Here is a 16684-nt window from a genome sequence, read left to right as displayed (position 1 = left end):
CAGGCAGCAGAATCTTATCATGTAACTCTATGGGAGCTGTATATATCTGTATGTAGTGAGCTCCCCCTAGTGGTGGCTGCAGGCAGCAGAATCTTATCATGTAACTCTATGGGAGCTATATATATCTGTATGTAGTGAGCTCCCCCTAGTGGCGCTGCTACCTACCTGTTGTTTATTAAGACGCAGCTTTGATTGGTGACTCCAGCTTTCCTACATTGTATATTGGAGTCTGCAGTAGTCTGGCTGTTAGCCCTGCTTTATCAGCTGTGATCAGTAACTCCAGCTTATCAGTATTGCTAATTATAGTGTAAGTTAGTCAAAAATCAACCTCATATCTCAACAAAGGCTCAGGCTGCTGTTCTGTCCTCCATTCTTTACACTGCAGCACTGCTGGTTCAGCAGGATTTCATTACATGAAGAGCTGATTTCTATTACAGCAAGTACAGAATAATTATAAACTACGAGTAACTAAACAAACCAGTGAAAAAAAATAGGTTTTTTTTTAATAATAGATGAGCTGAAATTAACCTGAGGAAGGAAAGGAATTGGAAATGTGATTGATGTGACATCATCCAACCAATGATTGGAGTATTTGGAGTGGTGACCATTGATGAAGATGATGATGATGACGACGATGATGATGATGACTAGAAGCCACGTAATCATTCTCATGGCCTTCACAGGTGACACAATCATTAAATAGCTCGTCCACAGACAATGGGGTATAAGATGATGGTGGCCATCCTGGGACCAGTGTTTGCCCCATGGCCTTCCCAGACTTCTAGAAGACATGTGTAGGCTGGTTCCTTATACGTAGACAATGGTCTCCTTTGTCTACAGAAACCAATTAGGAAAGTGCTAGAAGTTTGAGGGTCCTCGTCTCCGCAAGCCTTATAGTTGTTGCGGTGGTATTCGCATTTCCTCCTCATCCAGCTCTTCCCGATGGTCCTCTGGTTGGATATAATTGTCCTCTATAAACCCGTCCTCATCGTCTTGTGGTAGAGGTACGCCCGGCAGCTCGTTCTGAGAGTCTGAAATCCACTCGTTCTCGGGCAAAGGACGATGCCGGTAACTGCGGAAGTATCGGTGGAAGAGATTGCACTTGGCGGCAATAGCGATGAAAAGAGACAGGCCGCCCGCTATCAGCACAAATCCCACCAGGTACGGCCAACTTCTACCTTGAGATAATGCTTCAGTGGTGGAGGGAGTAGCTGTGGAAAACACAAAAAGATTCATGTTAAAATTTCAGTTCCCTGCGTCATTTTCATCTATTGGGTGAATAGCCAATATAACAGCTTAACAAGGGGTTGTCATCCAGCTTTCCCAGGCTCCTGAATGGTAAATTTCCTGTGACCCAGCTAGTATTACACAGACTGTGTGTTACAATAGGGAAAAGCTGGATCATTCCTCTGTAATGAAGCTGTTGGGACATGACTTCTATATATAAATTGTGTTGCCAGCCTCCCACATGAGCAGGGGTGTAATTAGAGGAGGGGTGTCCTATAGAAAGAGTTAAAATGGGGCCCTTCAGGACAAAGGAGCCAAGTGTCCCTAATTCCAGATAAGCCCCTTCCTATCTACCCTAGGTGTAACCCTCGACCCAGTTCCCCTTGTTGCTAAAGTTGTGATCGCTGTGGATGGGTGGAGCTCTTCCTGGTGTTAGTCCCGCCCATGAGGAACAGAGGTGAATAGGATCAACCTGAGCTTGTGCCCCTTCCATTCTCTATGGACTCTAGCGGCCTCTATGGTACATTTTCTTTTAATCTTAACAGCGTGAGAATCTAAAAAAAATAACACGGAGAGCAGATCTAATCTGTAGCAAGTTCCATATTCTATGCAGATTTTGCGGCAGATTTGTCACAAACTTCCCCTTTTGTATTACAAAGGGCGAAGTGCTTAACTTGGTGACCGCCAATAAGCCTTTTCACGGCGGTCACTAACGGGCTTGATTCGGATACATACGCTTTTCACGGCGCTGCAACAGAAGAAAACAGCGCCGCCGGGAGCAGTAAAATCTCCCTGATCTCAGATACCGGAGGTGGCCGAGGGCTTGGAGCAGCGCCGCATCAATAGCGAGCGCCGCATCTAAGTTGTTTTGGAGGAAGGGGACCCCAACTATAAAGTTACATTATTTAACCCACTCGGCGCAGGCAGTAAAAAATTAAATAAAAAACCATTGACAGAATTGCCGTTCTCTGTGAATCCCGCCTTGAAAAACTACATTTGATAAAAAGTATCAAAGAGTCGCATCTACTCCAAAATGGTAACAATAAAAACGAGGAGTCGCCCCGCAAAGGAAAAGCCCCCGTACGGCTGCGTCGGCGGAAAAATAAAAAAGTTATGGCTCCTAAAATATGGAGACACAAAAACAAATAATTTTGAAAAACAAAGTGTTTTTACTGTGTAAAGTAGCAAAACATAAGAAAACGATATCAATTTTGTATCGTCGCAATCGTAACGACCCGCTGAATAAAGTTATGTTTTTTAAACCACACGGTAAACGGCGTAAATTGAGGACGCAAAAATAAAAAAGTTATAGCTCTTTGAATGCGACGATGGAAAAACGTAAAAAATAGCTTGGTAATTAACGGGTTAATGAAAAAATCTGCGGCATTATAAAGGTTCGTTCAGATGCCGCGGAACTTTTTTACTACGAAATCGACAACAAATTTGCAGCGAATGTGAAATCTGTGAACTTCAGGCCATGCTGAGACTTGTAGTCCCACAGTAGCTCCTAAGGTTCTGGTTACTAAGCTCTTGTGTACAGTGAGTCGCAGGCAGGGACACAATAGGCGGTCAGTGGAGGATGAGACGGCGCAGGGCGCGCGCCCGAGACCTGTGCGCTTTATTATTAACGACCTTATACAAACAAGGAAACTGGAAGGAGCCGAGGATTCAGCTGTGACGGCAAAGTGTGAGTCAGACAGTAAACGACCGCTGGCAGAATACTGTGTCGCACCGCCATTACCAGGCTACCAAAGTGTTGGCGCTCGGCAGCAGCCGCACCTGTGATGAAAATTAACTGCCTCCTCTCTGTGAAAAGGAGAAGAATCATTAACATGGTGCCTTCCCCTAAAATAAAATATAACCCCCCAACTAAATATGAATAGATATATTTCACATTCTATTCCGGCATTCTGTTTCTGGGAAAGCTGGGTGACAACCAATAAGACCACCCTTAAAGCTCACTCAGCTTTCCCAAACTCCTGAATGTCAAGCTCTTCATTGTGTTGTTATGTGGACGTCACCATTTTTCTAATCATTTGACGGTTTAAAAACTCTATACATTTTCCCCCATGCTTTACACTGCAGCACAGCTTCTTAAAATTGGCTGCTGATTATAAGCACAAGCTCAGCAGGATATCAGTGCAATTATAGATGATTTTCATTACAGTAAAGACAGAATGATTATCAACTACAAGCAACTAAACCACCAGTGAGACAAGAGGATTATTAAGAAATTGCTGCACAAAGACTGAGGGGAGGGGCCTCAACAAGGGGGAGGGGCCTAGAGAGCGGCATTGAGAACCATAATTTGTCATTTAAGATTTTGATTATACAAGTTATTACTTTAGTGTACGGTGTTACACTGCCCCCTGCTGCCAGGCACAGCACATTACTGATATAAAGGAGGCGATTACAACAGGTGAAGTTCTGTCTTTAAAAAGAAAAAAGGAAAATAATTGCAAAATTCAGCACATTTCCCCATTACTTGTTGGTTTTCAGACTCCAAAATTTTTCCCATTCACTGACCACAAGCAGAGATCTTTTAAATCGTGTGCAATGGAAATACAAAGTCTATTAGAAAGTAACACATCTTTCTGAAACCATATGGATGACTGGTGTCCATGACTTACTAAGGTTGGAGGACAGGCTGTCGTTGGAGACTTTCTTGACGTCACGGATGTGGCGTTTGATGACCTCGCTGACGACCTTGCCTGCAGTTTGTACATCAAGTTCCCTCTTTTCTATCAGCGTCGCACAGGAGCAGAAGTCGCCAGACACTGGAAGGAGAGACACGTGATGCTGGGTCTACTGTCACAGATCATTCATTTCACTTTGGTTAGTAAAATAAAATTAAAAATGGACTTAAAGGGGTATTCCGACCATAGGATACATCATAAATGTCTGGTTGGTGGGGGTTTCATGCCTAACCAGTCTTCTTCTACTTCTCCCCTTCTCTGCCACCTTCGGCTTTTCTGCTTGATACAATTGGAGCCAGGAGGCCCTTGTTTTCTGATAAGTGGGGGTCCCACCTATTCGATATTTATGATGTATCCTACAGATAGCTAGTCACTCCAACCCCAACCATAAAGGCTAATTCTACCTTGGCAACTCATTTTTATTATTGCTCCAATGCATCTAAAATAAAATATGAAGCAACTTTGCAAATAGTTTTGATTAAAAATCTCCTACCGTTTTGTATCTTTAACTGCTATGCAAAGCAATGCGTCTCCATGGTAACAGACTACAAATAAATCCTGTGTAGTCTGATCCTGCGGTCAGACTCTATGCCATCTGTCCACTACTTTTGGCAAACCTATCAAATGTAGAAGGAGGCAAATGAAGGGTAGTATAACTGCAGGATCAGACTCCACGATGTTTTGTTTGTTGTTTGCTGCCATGGAGATGAAATGCTCTGCATGAGAGCTGTGAACACACAACGGTAAGAAATGCAAAAATAAATCCTATTTGTAAAGTTCCTTCATTTTTCATTTCAGATGCGTTGGAGAAAGAAAAAAATGGATGGAAAGTTGGAAATATCCCTTAAGTTGTTATACCAGGACACCATCTCTATAATAATAAGTATAATAATACATGCAAACAGCAGGTTGTCACAGCTCCGCCCCTATTATGAGAATCCAGGAATACTGATATGATCTTGTTTAAAGTCCTGTTACTTTATATAGATAATTAAATGGTAACTGTAACCAATAATATACGCACCTAACCCCGTCCATAAGATTTTATATTTTATTATATCACATCGTTTTTAAGATTTAAAGGGTAGTCCACAACGGAGAATTCAGTTTGATTAGTAGGGAGCCCCAAAGATAAGCTGGTAAAAAGGTTTCCCTACTGATAAGAGTCCCAGCGATCATCTCTGATCTGTGGGGAACCCGGCAGCAGGTATTCATTCCCCCTGCAGCGCCACCACAGGTTAAAGGAAGTATTGCACAGTTCTCATTGAAATAATTGAGCTCGAACCTTTTTGTATTTGACTTCTTTCTGGTTTATAAAAAAACATTTTACAACATTTTGTAACCTTCAGCTTCTTCATAGAGCGCCGTCATTGTGCTTCCAATAAACTTCAAGATGCATTTTTTCTATATTTTCCCCCTCGTAAATCATTTACTGCAGTCTCATGACAGAGGAAATGTTTCATGTAAACATGTCCGCAAATAAAATTGAAAGAGAACCCGTCACTATGAAGGATTTCCTTACATCAGAGCAGTGATTCCCAAAAGTACTGATATCGGCTTCTATGGGGCCCGCTGACTCAAGGGGGCCCCACACACAATGTCCTGATGCTAACCAGCCAATGGAGCCTGAGTGCGGTGCCACCCGGAGGTGAAGAGGCAAGAAGTCCTAGCAGCATAAGTATGTACATGGGGGTTAGGTCTGGTATCTGAATTAATTTTGGGGTCTGGTTTGGGGTTTGATGCCCCATCCTGCTTATGTGGCACCATTAGCCCAGCATGCTGTGATCTTTCATCAGGTCATGCTGGGAGTGTGCCCTCCCTCTAACTTTCACAAGTAAATGCTCAAGGGATGAGGAAGCATTCAAAAGTTTACTATGGGGCCCAGAACTTTCTAGTTTTACCCCCGGACAGTACTCAAGGCCCCATGCCCAGATAGTTGTGTTCATACATGCAACAAATAATTGACCAGGGTCTAGATGTGGGTGAGCGCTCTCAAAAACCGAGAGCATGTCCTAGCCAAACCCTACTGAAGAAGGTTGCAGCAGGTGGCATCGGGACGTCTACTCACGGCATAAAACCGCTGCAAAACGCCACAAATTGACAACTAATTTGCATAATGTGATACGCAATTTGCATAATGACGGAATACTGAACCCTGTTGACTTTCCAAAAATTATTTGCAATTGGCAATTTGAGTTGTCCATTATGTTCCACTAGCATGGTGGATCTGGTAGGCCAACCAAGTAGATCTGGTCGTAAAATAGCATTATATGTATAAACTCATCATACCAAGACTCCACCATACACATGGAGAAGAACGGTCCCACAATTACCAAAAATATGACGAAAAAGCCAACATTTTTGGCAAAATTGCACTGAAAATACAGTTTTCGAGCATCACTATAGATGCATGACCTCCATGGCCATCCACCAACCATTGACAGCCAACAATGACCGACCACCCATATCACCTTCAACATTACCTTGATCACTAGATTTATGAAGTGGTCTCCTCGTTGAGCAGTCGCAGAATCTTTCCTCGGCCAACTGGTCCATCAAGGCCACCATCCTAGGTGACGATATCGGGAATGTTCTCCTTACATCCAGTCTGGTCAATGCTCTGAGTTTCCGTAGGTCAATGTTTTTTAATGAGTTATTTCTTAAGATCAGTATCCGAAGATGGAGCAGCCCTTTAAAAGCATCGGAGTGTAATCTGGAGATCTCACAACTGCTCAGGTCCAAGGTTCGAAGATGGGCCAAGTTCTTGAAAGCTCCTGCTGGGAGGAAGCGTAAGGGGTTTCCAGACAAGTTGAGGAACAAAAGTTCTGAAAACTTTACAGGAAATAGTTGCAAGTGATGGATGGAGTTGGCAGATAGGTCCAGATATTGGAGATTATGGGGGAGGGTAAATGGAACATTAGTGAGTCCTTTTCGACTGCAGTCCGCATGGCCCTATATAACAATCAATACAAAAGAGATTAGTATGTATATTCCACCCCTCATAATGGTTTTGTGCCCCCATCATTGTTACATTCTGGTTTCTACATTGTAGCAGCTCAAGGCTTTTATCACTATGACATTTATTTCCCCACAACAACAAATATGTGTCCCCCCCTTAGGTTATTTCTCTTTACCAACCGGGAAGTCAGTTGTCAGATGAACGTTGGGCGAGATTTTTTTTAAAAAAAATGGCGGATGTTTATAATGAATTATGGGGAAACATTAAATTTAAAAAATAAGCAATTTATAGATTTCCTGTCAATAATTTTCAGACCTGGTTATCATTGATCTCATATCATGGGGGGAACTTTGTTTAATGATGGCTGGGGATTCTCTTTAATGGGATTGTGCCGTTTAGAAAACCCATGGTCATACCCCCTATTAGTGAATTCTTGGGTAATAGAGGGGGGTCCCCTGTTCCTCATCTCTCGGTCAGAGTGGAGAGCGGTTACATAGAGCGTCTAAGGAGGACCCGTCCTGTATTACACACACAACACATTGAAATGAATGGACACTGTGTAATACTTAATTTCTCCTGTGGTGGCGCTGCAGGTAAACAGAACACTTACTGCCAGGTTTCCCCATAGATCACAGCTGATCGCTGCGGGTTCCCGCAGCAGGAGAGTTTATGATCAGCTTATTGATAAGAGACCCTTCTAAAGGCCCTTTTACATTGCCCAATTATCGAGCAAACAGGCATCCATAGAATGCTCGTTGCCGATAATTGCCCTGTGTTCATCGGCTGATCGTATTGTTTTAAAAAGTAAACTATTATCGTTGTCGGCAGCACATCTTGGTGTGTAAAAAGGGAGACGCGCTGCCGACATGATAATAATGTATGGGGGCGATCGATCAGAGTAACGAGCGCTCGTCTCCATCCATAGATCCGTGTACCAGGAGCAAACGAGCGCCGATCAATGATGTCTCGTTGATCGGCGCTCATTTACACGGCCCGGGACGGGGACCTTAACAAGGAGGGATTGTCCAAACCTCTTTAAGGGAAACTCTAAGAATATAGCTAAGGCATGATTCCTAGTAGTTCTCCCAAATATAGGTTCCCTTACAAAGTAGCTGCGGCCGCCACATATAGGGACTGCAGCTCGTCCATGATTTATTGAACCCCGGACCAAGGAGGAAGCCGAAATGTTAATTCATCTCCCAGGGCTGCAGCTTGATTAAATATTCACCATCTGTCCCTCTATTTGACCATTTGAAGAAACAATGAACCTGGAAATGGACGATAAAACCAGAGAAAAGCTCCACAGTGTTTGTCAGGCTGCAGTTTCCGGATCAAACAGTCTTTATATTTCCATCTATTACATTTATGGAATATCCACAGGATGAGCCATAAATGTCTGATAGGTGGGGGTTTCAACTATATTGGGTGAATGGGGGTCCCCATACCCCCTAGTCAACATGTTTCCACAACTTCCATAGACTACAATGGAGAGTGCCGGATGCATGTGCGGTCTACCCCTCTCTGGAGTGTCAAATGGGGGTGCAGGGAACCCAGAAATGGAACCCCCACCTATCAGACATGTACAGTTAGGTGCAGAATTATTTGGACAGTGACACGATCTTCATGATTTGGGTTTTGCTGCCACCACATTGGATTTGAAATGAAACAACGGAGATGCGATTGAAGTTTAGACTTTTAGGTTTAATTGAAGGGGTTGAGCAAAAATCTCCTGCCATTTTTCTGCACAGCCGCCTCATTCCAGGGGCTCAAAAGTAATTGGACAGATGAACATTACTATAAATAAAATGTTTTTTTTTAAAAACATTGTAGAGTATCCTTTGCAGCAATGACTGCCTGAAGTTTGGACCCCATGGACATCACCACACGCTGGGTTTCCTCCTTTGTGATGCTTTGCCCGGCCTTTATTGCAGCGTCTTCAGTTGTTCTTGTTTGTGGCTTTTTCTGCCTTACGTTTTGTCTTCGATCGGGTTGAGATCTGGTGACTCGGCGATTGCAGAATATTCCACTTCTTTGCCTTATAAACTCCTGGGCGGCTAACGCAAGATGTTTTGGGTCATTGTCCATCTGTCCTGTGAAGCGACGTCCAATCACCTGCTGCATGTGGTGGAATCTGAGAAGAACGTAAATCCCTGAAAAATTCAGAATTCATCCGGCTGCCATCACACTGCCTCCACCGTGCCATCACACTGCCCCCACCGTGCCATCACACTGCCTCCACCCTGCCATCACACTGCCTCCACCATGCCATCACACTGCCTCCACCATGCCATCACACTGCCCCCACCATGCCATCACACTTCCCCCACCATGCCATCACACTGCCCCCACCATGCCATCACACTGCCCCCACCATGCCATCACACTGCCTCCACCATGCCATGACACTGCCCTCACCATGCCATCACACTGCCTCCACCATGCCATCACACTGCCCCCACCATGCCATCACACTGCCTCCACCATGCTATCACACTGCCCCCACCATGCCATCACACTGCCTCCACCATGCAATCACACTGCCTCCACCATGCCATCACACTGCCTCCACCATGCCATCACACTGCCACCTTCCCTGACATCACACTGCCTCCACCATGCCATCAAACTGCCTCCACCGTGCCATCACACTGCCTCCACCGTGCCATCACACTGCCTCCACCGTGCCGTCACACTGCCTCCACCGTGCCATCACACTGCCTCCACCGTGCCATCACACGGCCTCCACGTGCCATCACACTGCCTCCACCGTGCCATCACACTGCCTCCACCGTGCCATCACACTGCCTCCACCGTGCCATCACACTGCCCCCACCGTGCCATAACACTGCCTCCACCCTGCCATCACACTGCCTCCACCATGCCATCACACTGCCCCCACCATGCCATCACACTTCCCCCACCATGCCATCACACTGCCCCCACCATGCCATCACACTTCCCCCACCATGCCATCACACTGCCTCCACCATGCCATCACACTGCCCCCACCATGCCATCACACTGCCTCCACCATGCCATCACACTGCCTCCACCATGCTATCACACTGCCTCCACCATGCCATCACACTGCCTCCACCATGCCATCACACTGCCCCCATCATGCCATCACACTGCCTCCACCATGCCATCACACTGCCCCACCATGCGATCACACTGCCTCCACCATGCCATCAAACTACCCCCACCATGCCATCACACTGCCTCCACCATGCCATCACACTGCCTCCTTCCCTGACATCACACTGCCTCCACCATGCCATCACACTGCCTCCACCATGCCATCACACTGCCCCCACCATGCCATCACACTTCCCCCACCAAGCCATCGCACCGCCCCACCATGCCATCGCACCACCTCCACCATGCCATCACACCGCTCCCACCATGTCATCACACCGCCCCCACCATGCCATCACACCGCCTCCACCATGCCATCACACCGCCTCCACCATGCAATCACACCGCCTCCACCATGCCATCACACCGCCTCCACCATGCACTCACACCGCCTCCACCATGCCATCGCACCGCCCCACCATGCCATCGCACCACCTCCACCATGCCATCACACCGCTCCCACCATGCCATCACACCGCCCCCACCATGCCATCACACCGCCTCCACCATGTCATCACACCGCCTCCACCATGCCATCACACCGCCTCCACCATGCCACCACACTGCCTCTACCATTCCATCACACCGCTCCCACCATGCCATCACACCGCCCCCACGTGCCATCACACCGCCTCCACCATGCCATCACATCGCCTCCACCATGCCATCACACCGCCTCCACCCTGCCATCACACCGCCTCCACCCTGCCATCACACCGCCTCCACCATGCCATCACACCGCCTCCACCATGCCATCACACTGCCTCCACCATGCCATCACACTGCCTCCACCATGCCATCACACTGCCTCCACCCTGCCATCACACTGCCTCCACCATGCCATCACACTGCCTCCACCATGCCATCACACTGCCCCCACCATGCCATCACACTTCCCCCACCATGCCATCACACTGCCCCCACCATGCCATCACACTTCCCCCACCATGCCATCACACTGCCTCCACCATGCCATCACACTGCCCCCACCATGCCATCACACTGCCTCCACCATGCTATCACACTGCCTCCACCATGCCATCACACTGCCTCCACCATGCCATCACACTGCCCCCATCATGCCATCACACTGCCTCCACCATGCCATCAAACTGCCCCCACCATGCGATCACACTGCCTCCACCATGCCATCAAACTACCCCCACCATGCCATCACACTGCCTCCACCATGCCATCACACTGCCTCCTTCCCTGACATCACACTGCCTCCACCATGCCATCACACTGCCTCCACCATGCCATCACACTGCCCCCACCATGCCATCACACTTCCCCCACCATGCCATATCACCGCCCCACCATGCCATCGCACCACCTCCACCATGCCATCGCACCGCTCCCACCATGTCATCACACCGCCCCCACCATGCCATCACACCGCCTCCACCATGCCATCACACCGCCTCCACCATGCAATCACACCGCCTCCACCATGCCATCACACCGCCTCCACCATGCACTCACACCGCCTCCACCATGCCATCGCACCGCCCCACCATGCCATCGCACCACCTCCACCATGCCATCACACCGCTCCCACCATGCCATCACACCGCCCCCACCATGCCATCACACCGCCCCCACCATGCCATCACACCGCCTCCACCATGCCATCACACCGCCTCCACCATGCCATCACACCGCCTCCACCATGCCACCACACTGCCTTTACCATTCCATCACACCGCTCCCACCATGCCATCACACCGCCCCCACGTGCCATCACACCGCCTCCACCATGCCATCACATCGCCTCCACCATGCCATCACACCGCCTCCACCCTGCCATCACACCGCCTCCACCCTGCCATCACACCGCCTCCACCATGCCATCACACCGCCTCCACCATGCCATCACACCGCCTCCACCATGCCATCACACTGCCTCCACCATGCCATCGCACTGCCTCCTTCCCTGACATCACACTGCCTCCACCGTGCCATCACACTGCCTCCACCGTGCCATCACACTGCCTCCACCGTGCCGTCACACTGCCTCCACCGTGCCATCACACTGCCTCCACCGTGCCATCACACGGCCTCCACCGTGCCATCACACTGCCTCCACCGTGCCATCACACTGCCCCCACCGTGCCATCACACCGCCCCCACGTGCCATCACACCGCCTCCACCTGCCATCACACCGCCTCCACCATGCCATCACACCGCCTCCAACCTTTGCCATCACACTGCCTTCACCATGCCGTCACACTGCCTCCACCATGCCGTCACACTGCCTCCACCATGCCGTCACACCGCCTCCACCATGCCATCACGCTGCCTCCACCATGCCATCACGCTGCCTCCACCATGCCATCACACTGCCTCCACCCTGCCATCACACTGCCTCCACCATGCCATCACACTGCCTCCCCCATGCCATCACACTGCCTCCACCATGCCATCATACTGCCTCCACCATGCCATCATACTGCCTCCACCATGCCATCATACTGCCTCCACCATGCCATCACACTGCTTCGACCATGCCATCACACTGCCCCCACCATGCCATCACACTGCCTCCACCGTGCCGTCACACTGCCTCCACCGTGCCGTCACACTGCCTCCACCGTGCCGTCACACTGCCTCCACCGTGCCGTCACACTGCCTCCACCGTGCCATCACACTGCCTCCACCGTGCCATCACACGGCCTCCACCGTGCCATCACACTGCCTCCACCGTGCCATCACACTGCCCCCACCGTGCCATCACACCGCCCCCACGTGCCATCACACCGCCTCCACCTGCCATCACACCGCCTCCACCATGCCATCACACCGCCTCCAACCTTTGCCATCACACTGCCTTCACCATGCCGTCACACTGCCTCCACCATGCCGTCACACTGCCTCCACCATGCCATCACACTGCCTCCACCATGCCATCATACTGCCTCCACCATGCCATCACACTGCCTCCCCCATGCCATCACACTGCCTCCACCATGCCATCATACTGCCTCCACCATGCCATCATACTGCCTCCACCATGCCATCACACTGCTTCGACCATGCCATCACACTGCCCCCACCATGCCATCACACTGCCTCCACCATGCCATCACACTGCCTCCACCATGCCATCACACTGCCCCCACCATGTTTTACAGAGGATGTGGTGGCTTTGGATCATGAGCCGTTCCAAGCCTTCTCCATACTTTCTTCTCCCATCATTCTGGTCCAGGTTGATCTTAATTTCGCTCTTTACATGTTTGGTAAAGTCTAATCCGGCCTTTCTATTTTTGCGGCTGATTAATGGTTTGCACCTTGTGGTGAACACTCTGTATTTGCTCTCATGAATTCTTCTCTTTATGGGAGACTTAGATACTGATCCACCTACTTCCAGGAGAGTCTTCACTTGGGTAGATGTTGTGAGGGGTTTTTATTCACCATGGACAGGATTCTGCGATCATCCACCACTGTTGACTTCCGTGGACGTCCAGGCCTTTTGGAGTTCACAAGATCACCAGTGAGCTCTTATTTTTCAAGAATGTACCACACTGTTGATTTGGCCACTCCTAACATTTGTGCTTCTATCTGATGGATTTCTTCATTTTTTTCAGCCTAACGATGGTCGGTTTCCCTTGCATTGAGAGCTCCTTTGACCTCATGTTGTGGGTTCACAGCAACAGCTTCCAAATGCAAATGCCGCACCTGGAATTAACTCCAGACCTTTTACCTGCTTAATTGATGATGGATTAACGAGGGAATAGCCAATGCAGCCCATTAAATAGCTTTTCAGATAATTGTCCAATTACCTTTGGTCCCTTGAAAAAGAGGCAGCTACATATTAAAGAGCTATAATTCCTAAACCCTTCCTCAAATTAGGATGTGAATACCCTCAAATTAAAGCTGAGTCTGCACTTTAAGCCCATAATTGTTATATAACTGTATAATCAATATCTTTTGGTAAACAGGTAAAATGCCAAAACTTCTGTCGCTGTCCGAATAATTCTGGACCTAACTGTACAGTTTATATTTATGCCATAAATGTCTCAGATGTGAATACCCCTATTTAAAATTTATTATGGCCCAATCAGACAGCGTTGTCCTTGGTCCAGAAAAGTTTGTCCACCATAGTCTATAGTAATCCAAAAATATCTTTATCCCCCTAATCTCATGATTGTGTATGTTGGGGATCTCTTACCTGATCGCTGAGTGTACAGGGGTTCACAGACACTGCCAGGAGGAGCAGTGTGAGGTACAGGACGAGCCTCATGCTGATACAAGCTGTCAATCACAAAACAACAGAATCAACGTCGATCTCTTTTTATTGCTCCAACTGGAAACGTTACATTGGGATTGCTCTAAAGCGATGGGGTCACTGATGCCTCACGTAACAGCTCCGATACTGGCTCCAATTAAAGGGATTCTTTGGGATTTTGCACCTATGGCATTATTATTTGGAGGGGGCACTTTTTTAATTTGAACACATGTAGATGGTCTGGGCAATTAATAAACCTAAAGTCAAATAAATTATCTTTAAATACATTTTTTCTAAAGATTTTTCATAAAGCTTAATTATTGTATCATTTCATTTACAGCAAACACAGATCTTGAAAATGGTGAGGAATTGAAACACAATGGAGGAATTTTGCTAAACAAAATGTAAAAATTGTGGCAAAAAGTGGAATAGATGGCATGCGCTAAATTATTATTATATTATTACTTTATTTTATTATTATTAGTCTATTATTATTTTATTATTATTATTATTGTTGTTTTTTAGACACTTTCAAAAAGTATCTTTAAAAAGGGGCGTGGCTAAGAGGATCCGTAAAAGGTGCCTTTTTCTTATGATGTGCGCCAATATATAAACTCTTCCAGTTGGATCAGTGATGTCGTTATCCGCATATCTTGCACTGACGGCTTATCATGATCGTTATAACCTGCGACAATTGCGCAAGAATGATCTGTAACACGACGATTAAATTAACTCCTTCCGCTCCAGTCTCCATTGATTCATGTGATTCTTGGCCCAGACCCCGGCACGTGAGGCGCCTGGCACGTGAAGACTTAGGAGCAAAGGTTCAGAACTGACTGATTATTTTATAAAGCCTTCAAGGGTAACTCCACTCAGTATCCATACCAGCCCTCATGCTTTATTATTTCATCCCTGGTGTTCAACCTGAAACCATTTTTCTTTTCGATCGTCATTGCTCAGATCCACAGACCTTATATTACACTCACAGTTTATAATGGTGACCACTATTATGCAAATGAATGGGAGGTTGTCACAGCTCCGCCTCCCTTACTAAGATCAATATAATAGAACCTTATGCACTGTTCTGTATATGTATAATTAAAGGAGAACTCCACCCAAAACATTTCTCTAAGTCAGTAATCTGCAACTTGTGGCTCTCTGGCTATTGCAAAACTACAACTCCCAGCATGTGGTCTGACAGGCGGAGGCTGCTCACTTTCGGTAACATTTGATTCTTATATTTACAGTTGGATCCTCTACATTTTATTTCCTTGGAGTATTTACTTAAATGCGTCAAGTGACGTTTTATATTTGTATCCGTCGCTGGAGAAGCTGGATGACAAGCAATATACTCAGTTGTCACATGAGCAGTCACCCAGCTTTCCCAGACTTCTGAATGTCCAGACGAGCTGGGTACCGGCCCTGGAGCAGCCCTAGCACTCACATGTAGGATTCCAGCTTTCACAGATACAAATATAATGAAGAAGAAAAGTGACGAGATCTTATAGTCATGCGAACAATATTGTGTATCATGTGTACGGCTCCTGCCCTGTTCTCTGCCGAGAGATCGTAGCCCCCTATAGACAATCTATAAGTGACTGCCAGGTACACACGGGGATGTACAGAATATCACACTCAGGGACGGCAGATATAACACATCACCTGTATACAGAAGAACACTGTATATACAGAAACCTGGGGTCCTGGAGGCTTCAGTCACATTCCCGGAGCACCTGCGGCCAGGTAACCTGCCCCCCTCAACTTCCCCCCTCACCTATGTGCCTTCACCTGCACCCCTTCAACTGCCCCCTCACCTGTGCGCCCTCACCTGCCCCTTCACTTGAGCCCCCTCACCTGCCCCTTCACTTGAGCCCCCTCACCTGCCCCCTCAACTGCCCTCCTCACCTGTGCCTCCTCACCTGCGCCCCCTCCCTGCACCCTCACCTGCACCCCTCACCTGCGCCCCCTCCCTGCGCCCTCACCTCTATGTGCAGCTCTCAGGTGTGCGGCATGTCCCTACACCACCTTCCATTCACAGCGTCTCCTACCTGTCCTCTTCCTGAAGGTGAGGGGTGGAGACTGGCAGCAGGGAGAGGTCCAAAGGTGGCAGAGCTGGTTAAAGTATAACCTCCCCCTGTGTGGAGTATGAAGGAAGACAACATAGGGGGAGGGGGCTGACAGGGTGAGGGGGCGTTGTGTGTCCGCCTGTCACATCTGCAGTACACAGTGATACCACCTGGAAGATCTCCCACTAGCTGCGTGCCAACCTGCGCCTGTCCAGGCTCCACCGCTCAACACTGGGGGGAAGCTGGCACAATGTATAAGTAAACGCCATGCCCAGTGCTCAAACACCAGATAAGCGCCAGGCGTCGGCGGCGAGGCTTGTAGGTAAAGGGATCGTCCATGTCAATAAAGCTTCATCATTGTAAAATGAA

At 48.1% G+C, this 16684-nt stretch overlaps 1 protein-coding gene across 1 annotated transcript; it reads right to left on the bottom strand.

Annotated features, from left to right (window-relative positions):
- Positions 1-481: 481 nt before the first annotated feature.
- C7H1orf210 (chromosome 7 C1orf210 homolog) lies at positions 482-16378 on the bottom strand. The gene is made up of 5 exons (XM_075832071.1): positions 16298-16378; positions 14193-14275; positions 6407-6875; positions 3858-4004; positions 482-1211 (listed from the first exon to the last, which is right to left on the bottom strand). Exons 2-5 carry the CDS (start codon positions 14262-14264, stop codon positions 892-894), a joined length of 1008 nt encoding a protein of 335 aa, XP_075688186.1. The 5' UTR covers positions 14265-14275; positions 16298-16378; the 3' UTR covers positions 482-891.
- Between the last annotated feature and the right edge of the window lie 306 nt (positions 16379-16684).

This window comes from Rhinoderma darwinii, chromosome 7 (assembly GCF_050947455.1).
Source record: "Rhinoderma darwinii isolate aRhiDar2 chromosome 7, aRhiDar2.hap1, whole genome shotgun sequence".
Taxonomy (NCBI): Eukaryota; Metazoa; Chordata; class Amphibia; order Anura; family Rhinodermatidae; genus Rhinoderma; species Rhinoderma darwinii.
Note: the sequence above shows the minus strand (reverse complement) of the source record. Positions and strands in the feature narration are given on the sequence as shown.